This window comes from Gopherus flavomarginatus, chromosome 6 (assembly GCF_025201925.1).
Source record: "Gopherus flavomarginatus isolate rGopFla2 chromosome 6, rGopFla2.mat.asm, whole genome shotgun sequence".
Taxonomy (NCBI): domain Eukaryota; kingdom Metazoa; phylum Chordata; order Testudines; family Testudinidae; genus Gopherus; species Gopherus flavomarginatus.
This window is the reverse complement of record NC_066622.1, coordinates 96,080,412-96,103,421: the sequence shown is the minus strand read 5'-3', so window position 1 is coordinate 96,103,421 and position 23,010 is coordinate 96,080,412. Positions and strand designations below refer to the sequence as shown.

At 41.6% G+C, this 23,010-nt stretch overlaps 1 protein-coding gene across 1 annotated transcript in view; it reads right to left on the bottom strand.

Annotated features, from left to right (window-relative positions):
• Positions 1 to 3,369: 3,369 nt before the first annotated feature.
• Positions 3,370 to 23,010, bottom strand: part of HK1 (hexokinase 1) — a 69,288-nt gene continuing 49,647 nt past the window's right edge. Inside the window, exons 15-18 of the mRNA XM_050959336.1 lie at positions 16,069 to 16,252; positions 12,524 to 12,679; positions 9,350 to 9,583; positions 3,370 to 6,558 (exon numbers count right to left, since the gene is read on the bottom strand). Of these exons, the coding sequence (XP_050815293.1) occupies positions 6,414 to 6,558; positions 9,350 to 9,583; positions 12,524 to 12,679; positions 16,069 to 16,252 (719 nt within the window). The 3' untranslated portion in view covers positions 3,370 to 6,413. The remainder of the gene's footprint in view (positions 6,559 to 9,349; positions 9,584 to 12,523; positions 12,680 to 16,068; positions 16,253 to 23,010) is intronic.

The window sequence follows — 23,010 nt, the reverse complement described above, 5'->3', positions numbered from 1 at the left end:
AATATCCCAGTCAGAAGAGAGAAAAATGTGTATCTCCACCCAAGAAAGCCAACAGCTGCAGTAACAGGAAGCCTGAGAGTGGGTGCCTGTGCTGGACCACTGAGGTGAAATGCATGTGTAGTTGCCCTGAACTGTCACAGCCACTTTGATCATCCAAGCGCCCGGACTGCCTAACTCATTTACTCCCACCCCTACACACATCTCAGCTCCTTTCCCATGTTAGTTATTCACACCATTTCCCCTTCCCCATATTAAAAATAAAAGCAAGGGTGAATAGGGGAATGATACCGTGTTAAAAGTCTGAGAAATTAAGCACAACAAATTCAAGACATACAAACTCAGTGAGCGACTGATAAGGGTTTAGAATAGACGCACCTTCTCCATCATAAGCACAGTGTTCTCTAATATTAAAGAGCCTTACCATGACTGTAGATGGAACACCTGGTGAGACTTAGCTCCTTCTTTTCTATAAGACCTTCCATTTTGTCAGTCATTTGGAAATATTCCACCTTTGCTCTAAGAGCTTAGTACCTATGAAGTGTTGGGCTGGATGGGGATTAGAGGACTAGCACCTCCCCTTCCTTCTCTGCTCAACTGGAGCAATGGGAAGAGAGAAAGGAGGAGAAAGAAAGAAAACTTCAAGGCTTAGTGCAACTGAAAATATGAAGACGTATTTGCTGAGGCCCCTATAAGCAATGGAGATAGGACACATACCTAGCTGGAGTCCCTGAATGTGTGGGGAGCAAAGAAAAGATTTCTGATGTACTGCCAGGTCCCCAACATTCACAGTGATAAAAGGTGACATCGGAGATGCTCACTTGCAAGCAGTGTTTGAAGAGCAGTTTGAAAACAAGGTAGTTCCAGGAAGAGAGTTGAAAATCCACACCCACAAACAGAAGGCTAGTGAAATACTTAGACTTCACTATACATTTAAAATCACACACTACATTAATCTGTAGTTTCATTGCTTGTTTATAAACATCAATATATGCAACTGTCTTGAATAAAGTTCAGATTGTCAGTTAACTTGTCTAATCACCATTTTAGAAATTTGGTGAAATATCAAACATTTGAACAAATGACTAAATGTTTCAATCATTTAATCAAAAGACTAGTTTGAGAGTGAATGGTATACAGATATATATTGTTTACATTTATATAGACATGTTCAGTTACATGCATGATATTTTTTAGGTGTTTGTTTCGGTTTGCTTATATCGTGTGCAATGAATGGATGGATGTTAACTTTGGAATATAAAAAGTAAGAAAGGGGAAAAGCAATCTTATTTGCTACTTTAATTTGTGTTACCTCCAAGTTTTACCAATCCCTTCATTCTGCAAAAACAGAATTACTAAGGCTTCGTCCAAAACCCATTTGAGTCAATGGGATTTCTTTCTATTGACTTTATTCATTATGGGCCTGATTATAGCCCACTAAAGAGTAATAAAGCCATGTTTGTAAATAAAATTGAAAGAGTAGACAGGGACAATTTTCCTTCCCAGTTTTGTTTTAGGCAAGGGAATGGATGGGTACCTCTTCAATATCTGCCTAATAATCCCACTTATGCACCCTGTAGAAAATTCTGCTCAAAATTATACCAGTGTGATCCCATAGTTCTATCACTTTAACTGCAGTTTGGCATTATGTGTCTTTCATCTTTCAAAGGTTCCATTTTGTTTTTAAAGATTTAAAAATATTCCCAAAAGCTGTTCCTAGTCCTGACACTAGTCAACTGTCCCTTGACTGTACAGCTCGATTTTTCCAGAGACAGCATTTCTCATCCACATGTAGCAGTCAGGGCTATTTCTGGTGGCACTAATTCCCAGAAGACTGTAGCACATGATCGGTAACTGCAGTAAGGAACAGGGTGTTTAAACAGTACAGTACCATTCAGATGTTTAATCTGGACATTATTTAGCTGGGTTTGGGGGACATGCAAGGGTTTACCATTATTTTAAGAAAATGAATGGGAGTTGGAAAAAGAAGCCACCTATAGTGATGCTACAAAATATAGTACAACGGATGAAAAAAATGAAAGCTCATTTTCTCTCACACACACACCTTGATAAGCAGTCTCTGAAAGAAACTGAAATGAAGACAGCTTTGTTTAACAAGAACCACCACAATTCTTGCTGCTACAGGAAATAAAAGCAATTTAGGAGAGATTCTCTGGTAAAGAAATTTGTCAAGTGTTCCTAGTCACTGTAAACCTGAGTTACGCATCATTATGGGTCTATCCCTACATGATGCAAAAAGATGCTTTTTTCAACTAAGTTACATTAACACTACTGGAAAGCCTCATTAACACCCAATAACCCCTTTGCAATTGTGTTCGTTGTCCATTCCTCAGCTACAATATGACCCAGCTAACTTAACTGTAATGATGTTAGAGTGTCTCTACACGGATGTTAAGGATGCCTTAACCTGAATTCATAAAAGCAACTAAACCGAGCGCCCTAGTTCACTTACTGCGCCTGCCAACCATTTCAGATTCCAAGGCCAGAAGGGACCATTGTGATCCAAAATAATTCCTAGAATGTATCTTTTAGAAAAACATCCAATCTTGATTTTAAAATGGTCCGTGATAGAGAATCCACCATGACCTGTGTCCATCCTTCCAGAAAGATAGTTCATCTTCCATCTCTTCTTGACACATAACCAGATAGTTTGCACTTTTGGTGACTTGAGTTCTCCTCCCACTAAACAGCTCTACAATACCCTAGTAAGGAACTGAAGGGTTGTTGTATTGAGGGAGTGGGATATAGATTACTCTTCTGGGCATCGAGTTGTTCTTTTTCTTGAAGGGCTGGGATAGCACGTTGCAAAGCTAGCATCACCATCCTTCCTTGACCTGTATGGCTATGAAGGCTGCAGCTATTTTCTGATGGATCAGATCACTGACATCTTTTGTTAGCCTGTTTCTGGTTCATATTTGGAGAATGTCTTCTAAAAACTGAAGAAATCATCACTACATTTCTATGCAGGAATCAGAATACGATCTCTGGTAAGATCTGTCATGTCACTGATGCAGTAGTTGAAAGTGGAGACTCTTTCAACTATTGACCCCATAGTTCAGTAGGCACAGCAATAAGACGGTGGAGTGTAAGGCAGGTTGCATTATTTAGACCAATTCATGAGGTAACAAGATGGCTCTCCATAATAATAAATAAAATCCTTCATAATATATAGATATAGAAATGATTAAATAAATATTAAACTGCAGTTAAATATCCAGTTACTGAGAACTACCATTTAAAGTTATTTTTGTTTTTAAATAGCAAAAAAAATGAGTCCCCTGTATTCATTAAGGAAAAATTGTCCGAAGAATCTCATCATTCCAACAAAAAGAAGGAACAAAAAGCACAAAATAGTTTCAGAAATTAGGAAAATCTTTATTTTTACCTTCTGCTAATTTAAAAAGAACAAAAATTGCTTGTTTTAAAACATTAAAATGACGATGAGACCATTGTAAGAGAAACACTAAAGGATCCTCAACTCAGTATGAGCAGATGACAGCATAACATAGGTATGTAAATGACACTTTTTCCATGAAATAAGGTTTATATGATAATTTTTAAATAAACATCTTACAAAGCAAGGATCATAGTTTTATTCAAGCCACAAACCTTTAAATAATGCATTGTAAGACATCTCAATTACTGCTTGGTCAACATGGAATTTAAGACATTTTTTAAAACACAATCAAGACCTGCACTTCATTCTTAACACACTTCTCATGGGTAAGAAGCTGTTTAGAGATTAAAGTCCTGCATACGTCTATCTCCTGCTTCGAAAAGAACTAGGGCTTCTCATCTCACGGCAACTATCCTCCATGACAGAGAAAGTTCCACTGTTATAAACACAAAGCCACCTCCATGCTTATTGTCATCCCCTTTTCATTTATTATAAATTAGGAAGATTGGCCCAACCAAACATCCACATATCCAAGCACCTCCAAATTTAGTGGGAAGAGGTTTCACAATCTAAACTTAGATCCAGATTTGAATTTTGCTGCCATTCAGTCTCTCTATACTGAGCCAAATTCTCAGATTCAAACAGACCTAAATTTACTAGTGCTCAAAAGTCAGATCCAAATTTTATGGCTCAAGCCATCTCCAAAAGATTGCTGACATCATAAATAAGATTCGTGCAATTAAAATGATAGAAAATGTAAGTTACACTAACAAGCAAACAAAAACCTTGTTCAGCATAGCAAGCTTCTCACTTTATTTTGTCTATCATTTTGGATTACAGATGCATATCTGGGCCTTGGCAGGCTGACGGCTGTGCAGAGATTATGAGTAGTAGTTTCAGCTAGATGCACAATTGGCACACCTCCGAGAGCACAACATTTGTGCACAGAAACTGACATTTCAACATACAAATCAGGTAACTGCATATGCAAACTAGTGGATGTGTGTAGTTACCTGACATATGTGGGTGTACAAATGTCAGATGGTGCGCACAAAAAAACAAAAAAACAAACAAGGAGGGCGTGGACTCCATAAGAGTATGTGCAGTTTTGCAGAGGCGCATCTATCGTACCCTGGACTGAACAGCTGGCCAAATGTATTTCTAAGCAGGTTTGCTTTAGTACAATAGGTCAAGTCTTTGTCATGCCTGTGGACTCCTTCTTAGTAATAGAGTACATAGGAATAAAAAAAACCCTGACACTGCTGTGATTAGGTTTTATAGCTTTATAAAACAGCAGAGCTTTACAAAGTACTAAGCCATTATCCAACAGAGCCTCTTCCAGAAAGAATCACGGGACACCAGTTAACACACATCAAAAAAAGTTTAATATTTTCACAAATATCACTTAACACTAGTATAACTATTACTAGTGTGCAAAGTAAAAAGACTTTCTACCTTTGCAAAACCAGTTAGGCATGCAATTCTTCAGGTAGACACACACACACAAAGCTGCAAGTATTGTTTGTGACTCACATGTTACCTTACAACAGTCAATCACAGTGCATCATAATGCATACTGAAATGTTATCAATAACTAGGGCAATCCAAATCCTGGGGGTGACACAAGAAGAGGGAACAGCAAACTGCATATCCAGATTTTCTGCAGGAAAAAAAACCATGCAGAGACCTCAATTCATTTCTGGTAGAAAAGGAGGAAATAACTACAAAAGACACTCCTTTTTTTGCAGGAGAAAAGTGTGACATGCAAAAGTTATTTAATGTAGACTGGCTTAACTTGCTTCTCGGTTTAAAAAAAATAGATGTGCTAAATACTTACAATGACAGAATCGATTCAGCATAGGAAGGGATACTCAGTATGTATATAATCTGTCGTAGTTGTTTAAGTCCATGGAATAACTGGGCCTGGCATTGTTTTTGTGGTTTATTTGTTTTACGCACTTGGGTCCTTAACATCCAAACCAAAGCGAGACCCTGGTATTATTTTGTGTTTTGAGAAAGTGTTTAAACATTAAAACTTGCTTTGAAACAAAACAAAAAAAAAACTCTTTAAAGTAAGAGGGGGAATTTTACACTTCTGTATGATGCTGTTCCAGTCTGTTTAGCTACAGACTCAGCAAAACAGCGGCAGTGTGCTGATTTATTTAGTTAAAAAAAAGGATAGAAAACTTTTACAAGAAATCTTAGACTCTGAAGAATAAAGCAAAATCTGCTAAAGATGGCAGATTTCCCATGTCCAGAGATTTGGATTACCCCAATCAATCACTTGGTTTTACTAGTAAAGATTTTCCTCTTTAAACAATACATATTGTACTTGGTAACACACCACTATTCACAAAAGCAATGAGAAATGCCAATGATACCAGATTTTTGGGACAGAGCCATTTACTTTTACTGTAATAAAACATGAACTGAGGAGGCAAATAGGTCGTATTCTAAATCCCACTATAGAGTTACATGAGCACCCAGTGCTGACACACTAATATTTCCAGAGTCATTTTAAGTGAAACAACATTAGGCAGAAACGCAGGAGGGAATTACTACTTCTGCTTCTATAAGCATAAACACCTTGATTTTATGTTCAGCATATCAGTGGTGCATTTAACATGGACGTAGTATCTGCTGGAGAGAATACATTTCATACAAAGTAACAGTAACTCTCATTAATGTATATCGTTTGGCTGTAATTTTATCTCAAACAATAACTTATTTTGACAGCTGAATAAATAATAAACTGATTTTCATGACCTAGAGATGGGGAATGTATGTACCAACCAGGTGGAAAAGAAACATGCAGATTGGGGGTCCGGAGATGGATATTATCAATAGCACACACTCTATTTTGAATCCTATTTTTTATGTCATTAGTTGTACTTTTCAATAAAGCAGTGAATTCTGGTCTTCTACCAGTTCAGACTACAGAGTCGCAGCTTTATAAGAAAGTGCTCGAAAGGCAGAATTAAAGCCAGTGTTCTGGAGTTTAGTTTTGCTCAGCATCACGCAGTCTACATCCCACAGCAGTGATGAGAGCTGCCCCTTTCCCACTGCCATCTTCTGAAAGGAGGAATGTCACATTGCATTTCGGTGCGAGATCCTTTACTGTTTGGTGCATGATCCTTGAAAAGCTACAAAACAAACAGATAGGGATGTAAGTGTAATCCAGCAGCATCGCTACAGGATTCTGCCACGAGGAACACAGTCCAACAAAATTCTGAACACTGGCTAGGCACATAAAGAGAGATGAACAACACTGCTGGAGAGTGCCAATGATTGGGAGACAATATAACAATGGTAGTTAGGAAAGGAAAAAGCAGTTTAAATGATAACTATTTAGTTCTACCCCTTAGCTGTAGGGAGCATGGTTGCCTGAACCTATACTACCTCTGCCCTTCCCTCCTACCATCATTAATGCAAGACAGACTCAGGAGTTTATGCTACCTCTCCAGCCTCTCACTGGCTCCGGGAGGTCTATGGGGGAGCTCCCTTAAGCCCCACAGCTGATGAAGAGTTGTCTTTACCATCTGGGCTGCTTGCTTCTGCCTCCCACCACTGCTATAGGTAACTGTACCAAATGCACCCCTGTAGTCACACCCTACACAACACTACTGTAATAATCTTTGTACAAAATACGCCTTTGAAAACTTATAACTCACCGGTCATTAATATCATGATGAAATGTGTGTAGTAATATTATGTGTAAAGTTATAAACAGAAGCTGAAATTAACCCTGAAATGTGTTTACCAGACAAGTCTCTCAAAGAGAAAGAACAAGCTGACGCCTCTAGCCAGGTGTCAAAGTTGATGAGCAATCACCTATTAAGTGGCCATTTTTTGGCAAGGAAAGGAGTTCAGGAACAAATGGATCTGCATGAAACCTCTTATCACAATACTCCATGACTCCAACCTCACAGTGGGAATTAACTTTATCTAGGGGTAACCTTTGGAAAAATGCATTTCAAAGGAGGACTGAACTATAAAAGGTGAGGGGGAGAAATACCCCAAGGTATCTCTCCCTATCCATCTCTCTCTCTTTCACCTAAGACGACAAAAGAAACAGCCACTGGACTTTGGGAGCAGGTCCTGGCCTGAGAGTTTTGTCAGCAACGTTAGGGGAAACATGTGGTATTAGACTTAAACTAGACTTGGTTTCAAGGTGAAGTTTTAGTCCGAGGAAGAGTGTTCTCTTTATTTCTCTTGTAAGCATTTCTGAATTTAATGCCTTACGCTTGTACTACCTTAAAATCTCTCTCTTTGTAGTTAAATAAACTTATTTTATTCTTTAATCAAAATGAATCCACTGTTGTGAACTGTGTGGGTAACTCCATTTAGGGAGATAAACTGTTGTATATGGATCCCCTTAGAGAGGCAAAGTTCAGTGGTTTGAGCATTGGCCTGCTAAACCCAGGTTGTGAGTTTAATCCTTGAAGGGGCCATTTAGGGATCTGGGGCAAAAATCTGTCTGGGGCTTGGTCCTGCTTTGAGCAGGGGGTTGGACTAGATGACCGCCTGAGGTCCCTTCTAACCCTGATATTCTATGTATGTGTCTGGACTGCCGAGGAGAGGGGTGGACAGTGCAGAACACACATTTTGGAGGAAAACCCAGACTGGGAGTATGTTCGGGTCACCATGCAAGTGGTAACCAAGGCTGGTGGAAGCCAGAGAGTGTAGCTGTGTATAGCTACAGCCTGCGAGCCACACATCAGACACTCAGAGTATTACCTGCATGCTGGAAGTCTGTTTGTGGGCAGCTTAGGTGGGAGCTACAAAGCATAGTGAGGCACCCATGTTTGCAGGGCAGGGGTGACAGCCCCTCATTGGTCTGGACTACAACCTGGAATGTCACAGTAACCCAAGGAGCTCTCCTCTCTGATGTCACAGCAGGGAGTGGGGTGATGGAAGCAGGGGATTTGGGAACCCATATATGTATATATATTTTCAAAAGTATACAAGATATGGGAAATATATGACCTAGACCCTAAGCTACGTTTCCACAAAACATGGATTGAGAATCACTAGTATTTTACTAATTTATTATCTATCCCCACTATCAGATACTTCATATGATAATCTGTCAGGCCCACATTTGACTGTCGAGATGTACTGAATCTACTGGTTCCTCACAGCCCATCATGACATTTTCCAACACAATTTATCTTTCACAAATCCATAGTGACTTACATACTGAATTATCTCTAAACCTTTTCCTAATATATACATTAGACTTGCAGTGTGCAATGTTTAGCTTCTTTTAAATACTGGAACTATATTTACCATTTTCCAGTCACCTAGAATATTCTCAATATCAAATGATTACTTAAAAGGCACTTTGGAGCAGGGACTGTCTCTTTATTCCATGTGTGTGGACAATGCCTAGCACAATGGTGTTCCAAACCCTGACTGGGGCATCTAGACACAACTGCAACACCATTATTAACTTAGCAGCAGTTAATAGTTGAGCTATTAGATAGCTTATGCCACATCTTTCATGGAAGTAATCTGATCTGTATTCCTTTATTTTTTCCTACCACTGTTTCATTAATGTCAGTCTCTATAGATGCAAAGAAACCATTCTTCTGTCATTTCTTTTTCAGGAAGCGATAATTCTTTGCTTTTCTCCCCTATTTAATGGTCTTATTGCTCTCACCTGTACTTCTGACCTCCACCTTATTTAATGAGTTTCATTACTTTTTATTTGTCATACTATTGCTAACTGTGCTTTATCATTCCTTCTACAGTCTCTTATTCCCCTTATAAAGCTCCAACCATAATTGTTTTTCAAGCTCTGGTTTGCTTGCTATTAATTTAAATGACTATTCTTCCTCTAACCGAGACCAGAATCTGACACTTCAGAGAAAGGCCAAACCTACATCAATGCAGCACTCATTACAAACAAACACAGAAAAAAACAATACTTACTGTGGATGTAGTTTATACAGAGTCCCATCTACACCAACTGTTACTTCCAGGTGGTCTAATCCTCTGTTCTCTCTTATTTTATCTACAACCGCAGCCATTCCAGCTCCACACACCTGAGCTGCTCTTCTCGATACTGCTCCACAAACCGTCTTTACAATTATACTGTCATCACAGGTACCGTTCAAGCCCAGCTGCTGGAGGATTGTTCGTACCTGAAGCAATGCTAACCTGTCACTGAAAAAAAAGGAGAACAAGATGTTTGACCAGGTCACTGAATGAAGCCTTTAACAATATTTAGTATTTATACCACAATTAACACCTAATAAATTCTCACAACCCCTCTGTGAGGCACAGTGAGCTTAGGAGTCCATGAATGCCAACGGGCAGAGGGCACACCATACCATGACTTACATTAGGCCTGACACACTCACTGCCCCAACACACTATCTGTATCTAAAAGATGTTGTGGAAAATCATATACAAACTGGTGACACATTGGTCCCAAAACCATTGTGTGATGTATGTACGGGATGAGTACAATGAGTTATAAATGTAGGATGAAACTATGTCCTTAAAAGGTGTTTGACAGGCAGCCCATATATCCCAGCCTGCCCTAGACAAAGGAACATGGATTTACTTGTCTACCCGCTTGATCACAGAGGACAATGAAAAGAACATTTACACGCAAGGTAAACAAAGCCACCAAACTAAAGTTGGGGAGATGACAATAGGAGATAGAGTCTGTACACCCAGGAAGCCTTCCTGGCTCTTGAAACGGAGACAAGGAACTTTGGGATAATATTGAGGGGGAGTGGGGTAGGAAAGAAACATCTGAATAATCTATCACCTGAGAGAACAAAGAAGCCAGTGCTTTGTATCTATAAAAGCTAGATCTTCCTGTTAAATCAGGTCTAAGAATGCTGGCAGTTTGGAGTGAGCAAGAAACTACATAAGGCAGCGCTATTTCTTGCTAGAATTAAGTGTTATTTTTGTTTTGTTTATATCCCTTTGCTATCTTTTGCTCTTAAATCCATGTTCTTTGTTAATAAACTTATTCTCACTTTGACTACAAGCTCTCTCAGTGTGTATATAAACCCAGCTCTGCTAACAAGTTGCTTTGTGTACTGGCTCTTTGGAGGCCACAAACTTTGTGTTACTTCTGTAAGCACCAGTAAGAGGGACAGGACACGGCAGGGTAGACAGTTTTGGGAAGGCTCAGGACCAGAAGAATTGTTGGTGTCACTCTGCAAAGAGTAACTGGGCTGGTGGAAGCCAGGATGAGACCACTGTACTATGGGCATGCTGCTGGTGTCAAGGCTCTGAATCATAGCTACATTAATACAGAGGTACCCAAGATTACAGAGCAGGCAATGACAGAACCTCTTATTGGTCTGGGTGAACCCACAAATCATCATAGGCACATCTGGCAAATATTTGCTGTTCAAGCCAGGTTAGGACTCACGAGAGTGTCTCACAATCTTGAGCTCATTTCTCCACCCTATGCTGCTGCATTCAAGCATCAATCATCATATAAGGAGTCAAGGCAAACACTGAAACACGTTCTATTTAGAAGTAATACTGGTTCAACAGACTGAATTTTTTGTATGTCTCTTCCCTCCTCATTTGTTCTAAAGGATATTTCCATGAGAAAAGTCTCTATTATACTAGGCTTTTCCTTGAAACATCAAGTGGCCTTTAAATTACTTTACAATATACTATCTTGGTACTAATAGTACAATACAAATAAATCAATGAGTAGCTATTGCTAGTATAGCTTAATAATTATATCTCTACTACTATATACTACCATATGTAATCAATAAGAACAAGGAAATTGTTTGTTTTTGTTTTTAAACATACAAACAATAAAATGAAACAGCAAAAACATCTTTGATTACTATCACTATGACTCAGGCTACGTCTACACTAGAGAGCTTACAGCTGCATTGATGCAGCTGTACCATGCTAAGATCTCTCGTGTAGCCATTCTATGCTGACTAGAGAGCACGCCCGTCAATAACTACAGCATCTCCTACGAGCAGCAATAGCTATATCAGCAAGAAAAGTTCTCCTGGGCTGACATAGCACTGTACACACTACTATTTATGCTGGCGTAATTTACATTGCTCAGGACGGTGTTTTTTTTCACACCCGAGCAACATACGTTTTGCCGACATAAGAGGTAGTGTTGACATGGCCTTAGCTGGAAATACTCCTATGAACTGACAAAACATTCTAAAGAATTCTTCTTGCAGCCTTTATAGGCATCCAGTACAGATAAAAACAAAATATTTTTCCTCGTATTTACAGAAGTATTTGAGCACAAAATCATTTTTCTGTTTCCTGATCCCATTATTTCCCTCCTTAAAAGTCATATAGTTCTAAGGTGAACTTCCCATTTCATTATTGCGCTCTATAAATAGTTTTGCTCATCTGGCATGAATCTTTTTTTCCCTTCCAGGTTATCATGTGCACACTCAGTTGGACAGGTAAAACTACTGTCTGACACTTAAAAAGGAAAATGTTGCATTATATAAATGTTAGAATTCCTAGAGGATCTTATTTTCAGAAAAGGTAGAAGAAGCCAAAACACATTATTAAGTTTTAACCATATGTTATAAGGGCAAGTTAAACAGTTTAAAATTCCGTGAGCTGAGGTAATTAGCCTGAATCTCACTACTGTATGAAAAGGAAAATAGTAACATCTAGCTTACATAAATATACACAAAAGATATAGGTCAAATCTGTAAGGCTATCCATGACCACTGACATTTGTGCCATTAAACAGTTACCAATGTGTATAAGTTTTGACATCAAAGAATCTGAGAGCTACACAATTTAGGCCTTGATCCTGCAAACACTTGCTTAGGGGTCAACTTTACTCATGCAAGATGGGACACTGAATTCAGTAAGGCTACTCAATGAAAGTTTGCAGAAGCAGGGCCTTACAGTTTACAAGCCAATATGTGCTTTAATAAGAACTGAATGCCAAGCAGTTGCTCAGATTTAGTTAGTAAGGACACATGTTGTACAATCTATCACATTTTAATTCTAGAAAAATTCAATGACAAGCAGAATTGAACTGCACTCCTATGTTTCCTCCCCTCAAACACCAGTATTAAATTAGACATTCGCTATTTCAACTGGATCAATTCTACCGGGCATCAATCTTACCTCTCAATCTGTGAAAGGAACTTGGTTTCAAAGATACCTCTGGTCTTCAGTGACTCTGAAATTTGACCTCTAAACAGGAATCCCCTTTTAGTGAAGTCAATCAAAATATTGCGAACGATTTCTCCCAGGTACATTCCACTAATCATTTTCTCATACCTGGAATTAAAGACAATGGTACAATTCAGAAGGAATGTTATTTATAAATAATTCAGTTAGTTTACATGAATATGCCGAACAGTAGTGAAGAGAGTTTGATAACCATCTCATAACTGGAGTTTTAGAAATTAAATGGAGCTGCCTCGGTGTTAGTAGGTTACACAGACAATGTGCGTTTAGAGCTGAGTTTCAGTCCCTGGAGCATTACCTCTTTTCATAGAGGAGTTCTACAAAGAGCAGAAACTACTGGGTAACACACTGAAAAAACTATTAGAGGAGTAACCATGTTAGTCTGGATCTGTAAAAAGCGACAAGAGTCCTGTGGCACCTTATAGACTAACAGATGTATTGGAGCGTAAGCTTTCACGGGTGAATACCCACTTGGTCAAAGCTCATGCTCCAATACGTCTGTTAGTCTATAAGGTGCCACAAGACTCTTTGTTGCTTTTTACACTGAAAAAAGCAAGTGCATGAACAACGGCAAAAGTAATAGTACATGTTCATGAGTATTTCCAGGAGTATAGCTTAATTACCATTATTTATTGGTTTAATTATGGATGAATTCATCAGTACAGAGAGTAGGGCTATTTATACTGTATCACTGAAGGTTTTATTTCAATGTCTGGTTGCACTTAATCTGTTGCACGTGTCCAGATGTGGAGGCAACAGTAAATGTGCCAAAATGCATAACAAATCCTTGCATTGAAAAAAAAAAAAAAAAAAAAAGAAAAGAAAAGAAAACCAACACATCTTGATCCAAACATTGCATGTTGGGACTTGCAATTTCTCAAGGACATGCCTCTATACCAAAGATTATGGAAAATGCAACGTGTTCCATTTTATCCAGATTATCTTTGCCTCCTTAGAATTCTGGCCAAGTTGCTAAGATCATGCTCAACTGGGCAGAATTTGAGCATTTCTGTCCTAAACTAGCTATTTAATAATATTATAGCTGTTTACAATAAACAGTTGTGACAGACCTTGAAAAGGAATAATTGAATTCTCTGAGGAAACTCTTTTGTATTAAATTTGATCCCCCTTTCTTTGGATATACATGCAGCCAGAGCAGTATTTTATTTATCCTCATCCTTCACACGGGTGTTATGAAGTGTAATTAGGTGTACTCAAATCATGCTAGGTTCTTGAGATGAACGGTGTTACACAAACTCAAATACTGTACACTATTAGAATCCATGCTTACCAACTCTCTTTGCCCAGTTCCTGTAACTAGCTGTCAGTTTTGCCCCCAGACGTGAGTACGACAGTTCCTGTTAGCTCTCCTAGCTATTACTGAATTGCTAACATGATTCTCAAATATTTAATGTATTTGACAATTACTAATGTTAGAATTTTGCTAATTCACACTTTGTTCATACACAAACACAGAAGCCAGTGGTCAATTCCCATTTCTCAGCAGTGATACAGTAACAGAGACAATGGAGTACTGAAGTCCCATATTAAACTTTTCTTTGAAAATGCAGGGAATTTGATATGACATTTTTATTACTATCAGGTGCTCAGCTGATAAACATTTCTAAATGAACATTTACTGGTTTAGGATGGAATATTATTTTAATAATTAAAACTAAAACATAGGAACACAGGACATAGCACTAGATGGGACCTCCTGGAGGGCCACTCCCATGCTATCTCATCATATAATCCCATTCATAAATTTATCAAGCTCTGCCTCAAAATTAGTTATGTTATTTGCCGCCACTAGTGCTATTGGGAGGCTGTTCCAGAACCTCATTCTTCTCATAGTTAGAAACCATGTTCAAATTTCCAGTCTACATTGTTCATGGCCAGTTTATACCCATGTGCTTTTGTGCCAACATTGGCCTTTAGCTTAAACAGCTCTTCTCCCTCCTTGGTGTTTACCATCTACCCCTTGTGTATTTATAGAGAGCAATCATATCCTCTCTCTCAGCCTTTGTTGTTCCTGGTTAAACAAGCCAAGCTCTTACAGCGTAAGTCTACACAGCAAACAAAGGTGTGATGGGGCGTGAGTATACTCATGCTACCTTTACTCCAGCAAATTATCAGTAACAACAGTAGTGAAGCCATGGCAGCACAGGCCTCAGCATAGGTTAGCTACCACATCATCAGTGCACTGGGGATCCTGGGTATGTACTCGGGTTGCTAGGCCATGCAGAAGCCTGTGCCATCAAGTCTTCACTATGGTTGTTACCTGTGCTAGCTAGATTAGCACTGGTATATTTACTTGTGCTACAATCACACTTTCATTTGCTTTAAAACATACTGCTCAGTTTTCTCTTGTAGAATACTCTCACCATTCCCATGATCATCCTAGCCGCTCTTCTCTGCAGCTGTTCTAGTCTGAATTTATCTTTAACATGGGTGACTAGAATTATACACAGTACTCCAGTCTCCACATCTGTTAATTCACTGCAAGGTACATTTTGCTTTTCTTTGTTTAATCAATTCACTACGTTACAGTGTCTTTCTCAGTCTTTTGTGCAAATCTGAGATTTTACTGGCTCCTCTATCCAACCTAGGTACAAAGTAACATTTCACATTGGAAGGGGGCCGTATAGTCCAATTATGTCCATGAACAGTCTTGTATCCTATAAATGGCCTCTCTCTTAAATGCCTAACTCTCTTTGAATTATATACTCCTTTGGCAGTTCATTCCATGCTCTCTTTGCTGTCATTGCAAAAAAGCATCTCCCAGCCTCCTCAGTGCCTGATCCTTTATGGACTTAAAATTGTACCCTCACATTTTGGAGCTTTCCAAGCAGTCTGCCACCTTCTCTGTATTCCTCATGTGTTTTTACACTTCAAATCATATTTTTATAGATTACTGTATGTTTATATGATGGCCTGTGTACACAGCAAGTTAGTGTGCAGCAAGCTACAGCGTGAATCTGCAGCGCACTAGCTTGCCACATGTTAACTCATTTTGCAGACCCTGCTACCTAAAAGGACAGTACAGCATTCTGAGCTGATGTTCTGGGCATGTAACAGCTCATCGCACTTAACAAGCAGACGCTGCATTTTCAGGCAGCTGAAATTTCCAGATGACTGTGAGAAGGTAGTCCCTAGCAAAGTGCGGTGCAGTTTAACAACCTGGAGGTGACAAAGAAAAGGATAACCAACACAGAGTTGACATTAGAGAAAAGACTGCAACCACTTGACCTGTCAGAGATGGAGAAAGTCATCCATCTGGGAAATCAGGAACAAGGGAGCTCCTACAGGGGACAGTGACGGTGCAAACTATTATGTCCTCTTAATCCTTCTATTTTCCATAAATGGAGATTTAATTATACCACTTTTAAAATCAGCTGAAGGCAACATCACTTATTCCTAGCACATCAGATTCCATAAATTTTACATCAGATTTCTTGCTAGATTTCAGTATTAAATACCTTTGTTTTCCAGAATTTAACGAATAATCATCGACAGCTTTGTCATAAATTGTTCTGATGTCATCCAGGCATCCATTGTCTCCAAACGCACCCCATTCCATGTTCACACACATTCGTCCTTGATCTCCCTCTACCATCTCTACATTTCTCATTTCCTCCATGTAACATGCATTGCTGCCAGTGCCTAAAACAAGTGAATGAACAGATTATTTTTTTTTAAATACCAGAATAAGCATTAGAACCCCTTATGGGCTTTTTCCATATTTATAAAATAAATTTCATATTGTAATAAAGATAAATCTTCAGTATTTATAAAGAGATGGAACTAAATAATCCCCTCGCTGGTACAGTGAGTTTGCAGGGATATTACCCATGCAGTGCCTCCTCTGCAAGAAGTCTCCGGCTGGTCAGGGCTGAATTGCACATGGGAAGGCGGAGAGGGGCACACTTTGTGCAGTACAGGGTACAGTTAGCAGCCGATGAACCTAGGCTCTTCAATTCCAGTTGGGCTAGTGCTTCCTAAGAATTTTTAATACACCTCTACCCCGATATAACGCGATCCGATATAACACAGATTCGGATATAACATGGTAAAGCAGCACTTTCGGGGCGGCGGGGCTGCGTGCTCCGGCGGATCAAAGCAAGTTTGATATAATGCGGTTTCACCTATAACGTGGTAAGATTTTTTGGCTCCTGAGGACAGCGTTATATTGGGGTAGAGGTGTACAAGAGGGAAGCAGCACAATATCTGACAGAAGATTAACATGCAACTCTAATCAACGTGCAACTGAAACCAAAATTGCAATCCTGAAGTTATTAGTTAGCTTTGACTCACTAAGCCAAAATTCCCACTGAGTTCAATAAGAATCTTGCCTGAATAAGGACCTCAGTATTTAGCTAATTATTAGCATATTTCCCCAAAATTCTGACATCCATCTAAATTTAAAAACAAAAGAAAATTACAGGGATTGTACACCTGCCAATGTTAATAGCTAACTGTTGAATTATTCTGTAGCTGCAACCCCTCCATATTGCTGCCCAATTCTAATTTGAGAAAGAAGAGAAAAAGGCATATTTTCAGAAAGCCCACTGCTCAGTGAAACAAAAAAGAAACCCATTTCACGTGCGGTAGTGTTTTACTGATGCTCATAGAATACAACTGCCATAAATCCCATACAAGAGAACGCCATGTGTTGTTTCCATTTTCTCTCTAGTTAGCCTGCCAAAATCACAATATTAAACTTGACCTGCATAACTCTAAATATATTAATAATTTGTCTTTGATTCATCTAAGCAATCTTTCTATGGGCCTGCATGACCCACTGAGATTATATAGTTATCCTAGCCTCATTGCACTCTTTAATTGTGTGAATCATCTTTTTTTCTCTATCATATTACTGACCATTTCTTGATTTATTTATTTATTATTATTTTTTAAAGAAAACAATGGTAGTTCCAAAAGCAACTGAGAGGCAGTTCCACCCTACTGTCCCACAAAGCTCCACTCTCCAAAAGGCTCCACCTGCAAAGAGTATCTTGTGATTGCAACCCATATTAATTTCCATTTTAAACAATCAAATTGGCAATACCAGATATATATGGAAGCTCAAAAAGGTCATATCAATGTTGAAAAAAACCTGCCCTACAGGTCTGTCCATTTCTAGCTCTGGAAACCACACATTTTGCTATACATTCAACCACATATTTTACTATACATTACATTTTGATTTGACAGAGGAAGTAATCTGATTGGCAGATGGGACTGTATTAACAGAGATGGAACAAGTTAGTTACATTATGCTGCACCAGAGTCCAACCAACACTGAAGAAATCCATCCTGGATACTAATTCTAATCAGTTCTAGCTTACTAATGTCCAGTATCAAACCTTCCCTTCCTGAGCAAGCCCATAGAAATGCTAGGCAAAGGCCGACTGCAAGCCCATCTAACTTAATCTGATATTTTAGACCAGGCACAATCTGGATTCACACAAGGCTACAGGATTGAAACCATTTAGTGGCACACTGATGATCTCCTGTTGTCAATGGATAGAGGACAGATATCTTCCTGAGTTTCTGCAGCATTTGACACTCCTGCCCATTTGACACTCCACTGCTTGCTGCCCTGCCTGAGAGTGGTGACAGGAGTCCAGAGGAATGTGCTAATATCATTTGAGTCCTTCCTGGAGGGATGCACCCAACGAGCAGTAATGGAAACTGCCTCTCCACCACTTAACCTCTTCATTTGTGGATTTACAGGGATCAAATTATTTTACCTATCCTATTCAACACCTACAACAGTCAATAGGTGACTTGCCTAGCAAGACCTGCTGAACTCCTTCTGAGCAGACCTGTTCTTCAGGGTTCAACCTGCTATTAGAATAACTCTTGCATTGTCCTGTTTGATTTTAGGAGGACCATGTGAACCAAGGGGATCGTGAAAAAGGCATCAAGTAGGTGGTCTGTCCATGAAAGCAGGAAGGCATCAGAAAGGGAGCTCAAGCTGTGTCCACAGAGCAAACAAAACTAATGGCACTTGCTCTTCTGCCTGGTGGCAAACAGGTCCACTTGGGGAGGCCCCCACCTTTGGGAGATGAATCTGGAGACTTCCAGACGAAAGGGCCAGGATCTGCAGAGGTGATCCACCTGTCTATTCCAGGCTCCCAGGAGATGTGAGTGCTTTTGTGCTGTCCCACAGACAGATGGCTTCCTAACACAAGCACAAAGATCGAGCCCTTCTCTGCTTGTTGATGTAAAACTTGGCAGCAATGCATCTGAGACTAAGGTTACCAACAGTTGAGGGGTAAAAAGGGCACCCCCATCATCACCAATCTCGGGTTTATCCACCAACCCAAGGAGGGGGAGTCCGTGTTCACAGTCCCTCAAGTGGTGTCTGCTCAGGACATCTGGAGGGGCCTGAGGTGCAACCTTGCGTGCTGAACCACATACGTTACAAGCTGCCATGTGACCCAGCAGCTTGAGGCACCCCGAGCTCATGATTGAGTAGCCAGGACCTTGGATATCAAGTCTGATGTGGTCTGGAATCAGGCCTCAGGCAGGAAGATCCTGGCTTGGGTCAATCTGAGCACTGCCCCGATAAATTCTATTCTCTGAACCAGCACAAGAGCTAACTTCTGCTTGTTTATCAGCAGGCCTAACACTCTGAAGGTGGCTTGGACCGCGCTGATGCTGTTCTGTACTTGGCTGTTCAACACAGGTTCAAGATGGGCCAGAGGCCCCCTTTGGCCTTTGGGATTAGGAAATATTAGGAATAAAACCTCTTCCCTCTCAGGTGTTGAGGATCTTCCTCCATGGCCCCCATACATAAGGATTGCACCTCCTGGACAAGGAGTTGCTTGTGAGAAGGATCCCTGAAGATGGAGAGGGATGGGAGGCAGGGATAGAAACTGAAGGGTATATCCAACAGTCACTGTGCTCAGGATCCACTGGGTCCAATGTCTGAATGACCATGCTGGGCTGAAGGGCAACAGACGGTCCAAAAATAAAAGAAGTGTGTCTTAAATAGTGACAGGTACAGTGCTCTCAGGCACACCTTTAAAAGGTCTACTTGGGACCGCCAGAGTCTCTCTGAAACCCCAACTGGGAGGTTGAGGTGGACAGGATGGTGAGCGCCATTTTCTTTTGAAGGGTTCCTGTCTTGGAGCTGCTGAGAACTGAGGAGGCTGGAAGCTGATGGAACATAAAGGCCTATGGATCATAGAGTGGCCCTCGAATCCTTCAGGCCATGAAGTCTCATGTCCATCTGCTGCAAGAAAAGAAAGTGGCCTTCAAAGAGGAGTTCTTTCTCATGAGTCCAGCAGTCCATCCAAGGCCAGAGGACTGGAGCCAAGAACAGTGCCTCATGGTTGCCGCAGAGGCCATTGTCTTGGCTGCTAAGTTGGCAGCGTCCAGAGACACCTGGAAAGAGGTCCAGGCTACATTCTTATCCTCTTGCAAGAGGACTGCAAACTCCTTCCTTGATTTTGGGGGCAGGAAGTCTTTGAATTTAGTCAGGGAGTCCCACTGATTAAAATTGTCTCTCTCCAGCAAAGCTTGCTGGTTGGAAATGTGCAGTTGAAGGCTAACCACTGAATAACCCTTTCTTCCAAAAAGGTCTAGTCTCTTAGCTTCTTTTTGTTTCGGAGTAGCGCTTGACTGCCTGTCTTTTCCCTTTTGTTCACTGCAAATACTACCATGGACCCTGGGAAGTGTGGGGACAGGTGAGAGTACAGGTATTCAAACCCACTTGCCAGCACATAATACTTCTTTTCTTCCCTCTTTGAGGTGGGGGCAGAGAAGAAGTTTGCTATAGAGTCTTGACTGGCCCCATCATGGCCGCATTGACGGGCAGGGCCACCTTGGATGGAGCTGCTGCAGCCAGGATATCAACAAGGCTGTGTGATGTCTCTGAGCTCCTGAATTTCCAGGCTCAGGTACACAGTGACCCACTTCAGAAGATGTTGATGGGACCTGAAATCATCCTGCAGAAGCAGGCTCCTAGGACCCATGATGGCCTCATCTAGAGAGGATGAGGAGGCGGCTTGCACCATAGGAGGGGCTCGTTCCTCTTCTGCCTCAACTACATCTACCGAAGCCACCTCCTGGACATCGGGACCAGGCTCGGGATCCGGTGCTGAGTGGGAAGGTGCGGTAGCCTGTCTCTTGGAGATCATCGAATAGGAGTATTGGGAGGGAGGACCTGGTGCCAGGGGAAACCTCAGAGATCCCAGTAAGGCCACCTGGATTGGCCAGTGACCCGCTGGTCGGGTGTGGGCTGAGGAACCGGTACAGAAGACTGGTGGTGCATACACTGGGTACCGGTGATAGGCTTTCAGGCCTTCAACTACGCATTTCCAACCAGCTTTCCTCTGAAGAGGAGTCTTTTCAGTGACCAAAGTGGAGCAGCACCCACTTCCACCTCCATATGGTGCCAGGGTTCCAGGGACAAGTGACGCACCAGAGATTAGGACGCTTGGATCAGGGAAGGTTTGCCCCTAGAAGGTCAGACCACTGGCACTGTGGTAGCTTGCTGGCGTCAGTGAAGGATCCCACACCAGACTCAACACCGCAGGCAGAAAGGACAACTGTACAATAGATGATTCTTATTGTTAAATGTATTCTAATTTTAATCCAGATATCTTTGTTTAGGAAGGTGGAGTTTTTACATTTGGAGCTGGAGGCTATGGACAATTGGGTCATAACTCTACTAGCCATGAGATAAACCCAAGGAAAGTTTTTGAACTTATGGGAAGCATTGTCACACAGATTGCTTGTGGGAGGTAAGATCCATTCTGTACTAGAGCTATGAATGGCAAAAACATTTTGTACACTGAGCATCCAGTTGTATAGCAAAGTATCTGAACTCTGACCCTTACAGATAAGGGGTAAGAACAAAATTGCCCGACTTGAAGTACCTAAATGTGTTATCTTAAACAGTATTGAATAAAAAATAAAAGAAAATTGTACCACCAAGATAGTGCCGATATGGTCCAGGAGCAAAAGAGTGGCCGAGCACAGGTCTCACTATGCTGCCTTTTCCCCGCTTGTCTCTCTTCTGCACCAGTGAGCGCCCTCTATCGGCATGCTGCTCCTTGTGCTTCTTCCTTGGCACCGCAGACAGTGAATGGTGATAGGAAGAGCTCCATGCTGGGGGAGCATTTTGCACCGATGCCGAAGTACTCGGTGCTGAATCAGAGCCACTCGGTTCTGAGACTGGTCTGAGGATGGCTTCCGGGAGGATAGCCTTCAGCCCAATGTCACCGTCCTTTTTAGTACAGAGTCTGAAAGTCCCAACAGATCTGCCAATTGTACCTCACATGGGTTTCCCCAAAGCACTTTAAGAAGCTAGAGTGCAGGAAACTCATGGTTTGCCACAGTAGGCACAAGGCTTGAAGCCTGGGGACCAGGGCATGCCCAACCCCTGGAGTGAAGAAGTCCTTCGATGACAGGGACTAACTATATACATTAATACTAATTTTAAAAATTGTATCCACTAAAGTGTGATAACTACAATGAAGAAGGAATCCAAAAACCACTGGGAAGAAGTCTTGCCGCAGCAAGAAATGTTGTTCCAGCAACCATCATAGGCGGTAAGTGTGCAGCATAAGTGTGTGGCTCCAGAAGGCACTAGAGTTGTCCCAACAGATACCACTGAGGGAAAAATGTCCACCAAGGGTGCACATGGCGCACGCACATCTTACATGGGATGGACATAAGCAAGCACTCAAAGAACACATATTTCAAGGGACCATTCAAGGTGAAGTGGCCCATTAACACTCCACCAGTCATAGGGGAAAAGGGGGCGGGGAGGATGGGGAAGACAGCTGATGTGGGGGGGATGTTAGCAGTGGTGAGCTCCAGCCAGTTGTTCCAGGACAACCAGTTCTAAAAAAGTTTTTGAATTTAACAAAGGCTCGGGCAGCTGTCCACTTGGTCCCAGCCCCAGCTCACCTCCCCCTCTCCTCCTCTTCCCCTGAACTCTACGCCCTCCTTCTCCTCCCCTCCCCTGCTTCCCGCGAATCAAATGTTCACGGGAAGCCTGAAACAAGCAGCAGTCCGGCTCCACCTGAGCGGCTCCCCCTGGCCCCGGCCGAGCAGCTCCGGCCCAGCCCGACAAGTCGGGCCCCGCGGCGCCAGTCCCGGTGCTGGCCGAGCAGCTCCAGCCCGGCCCAGCGAGCCCGGGACCGCCGCACTGGTCGCGGTCCTGGCAGAACAGACCGGGTCCCGGCCCCAGGCAGTGTGGTAAGGGGGCAGGGACCGGATGTTCAGTGGGTTGTGGATAGGGGTCAGGGCGGTCAGAGGGCAGGGAAGAGGGAGACAGAATGGGGGCAAGGGTCCCGGGGGGGGAGTCAGGAAGGAGCAGGGGTTGGATGAGGTGGGGGGGGGCAGTCAGGGACAGAGAGAAGAGGGGTTGGATGAGGCAGGGGTCCCGGGGGGCCATCAAG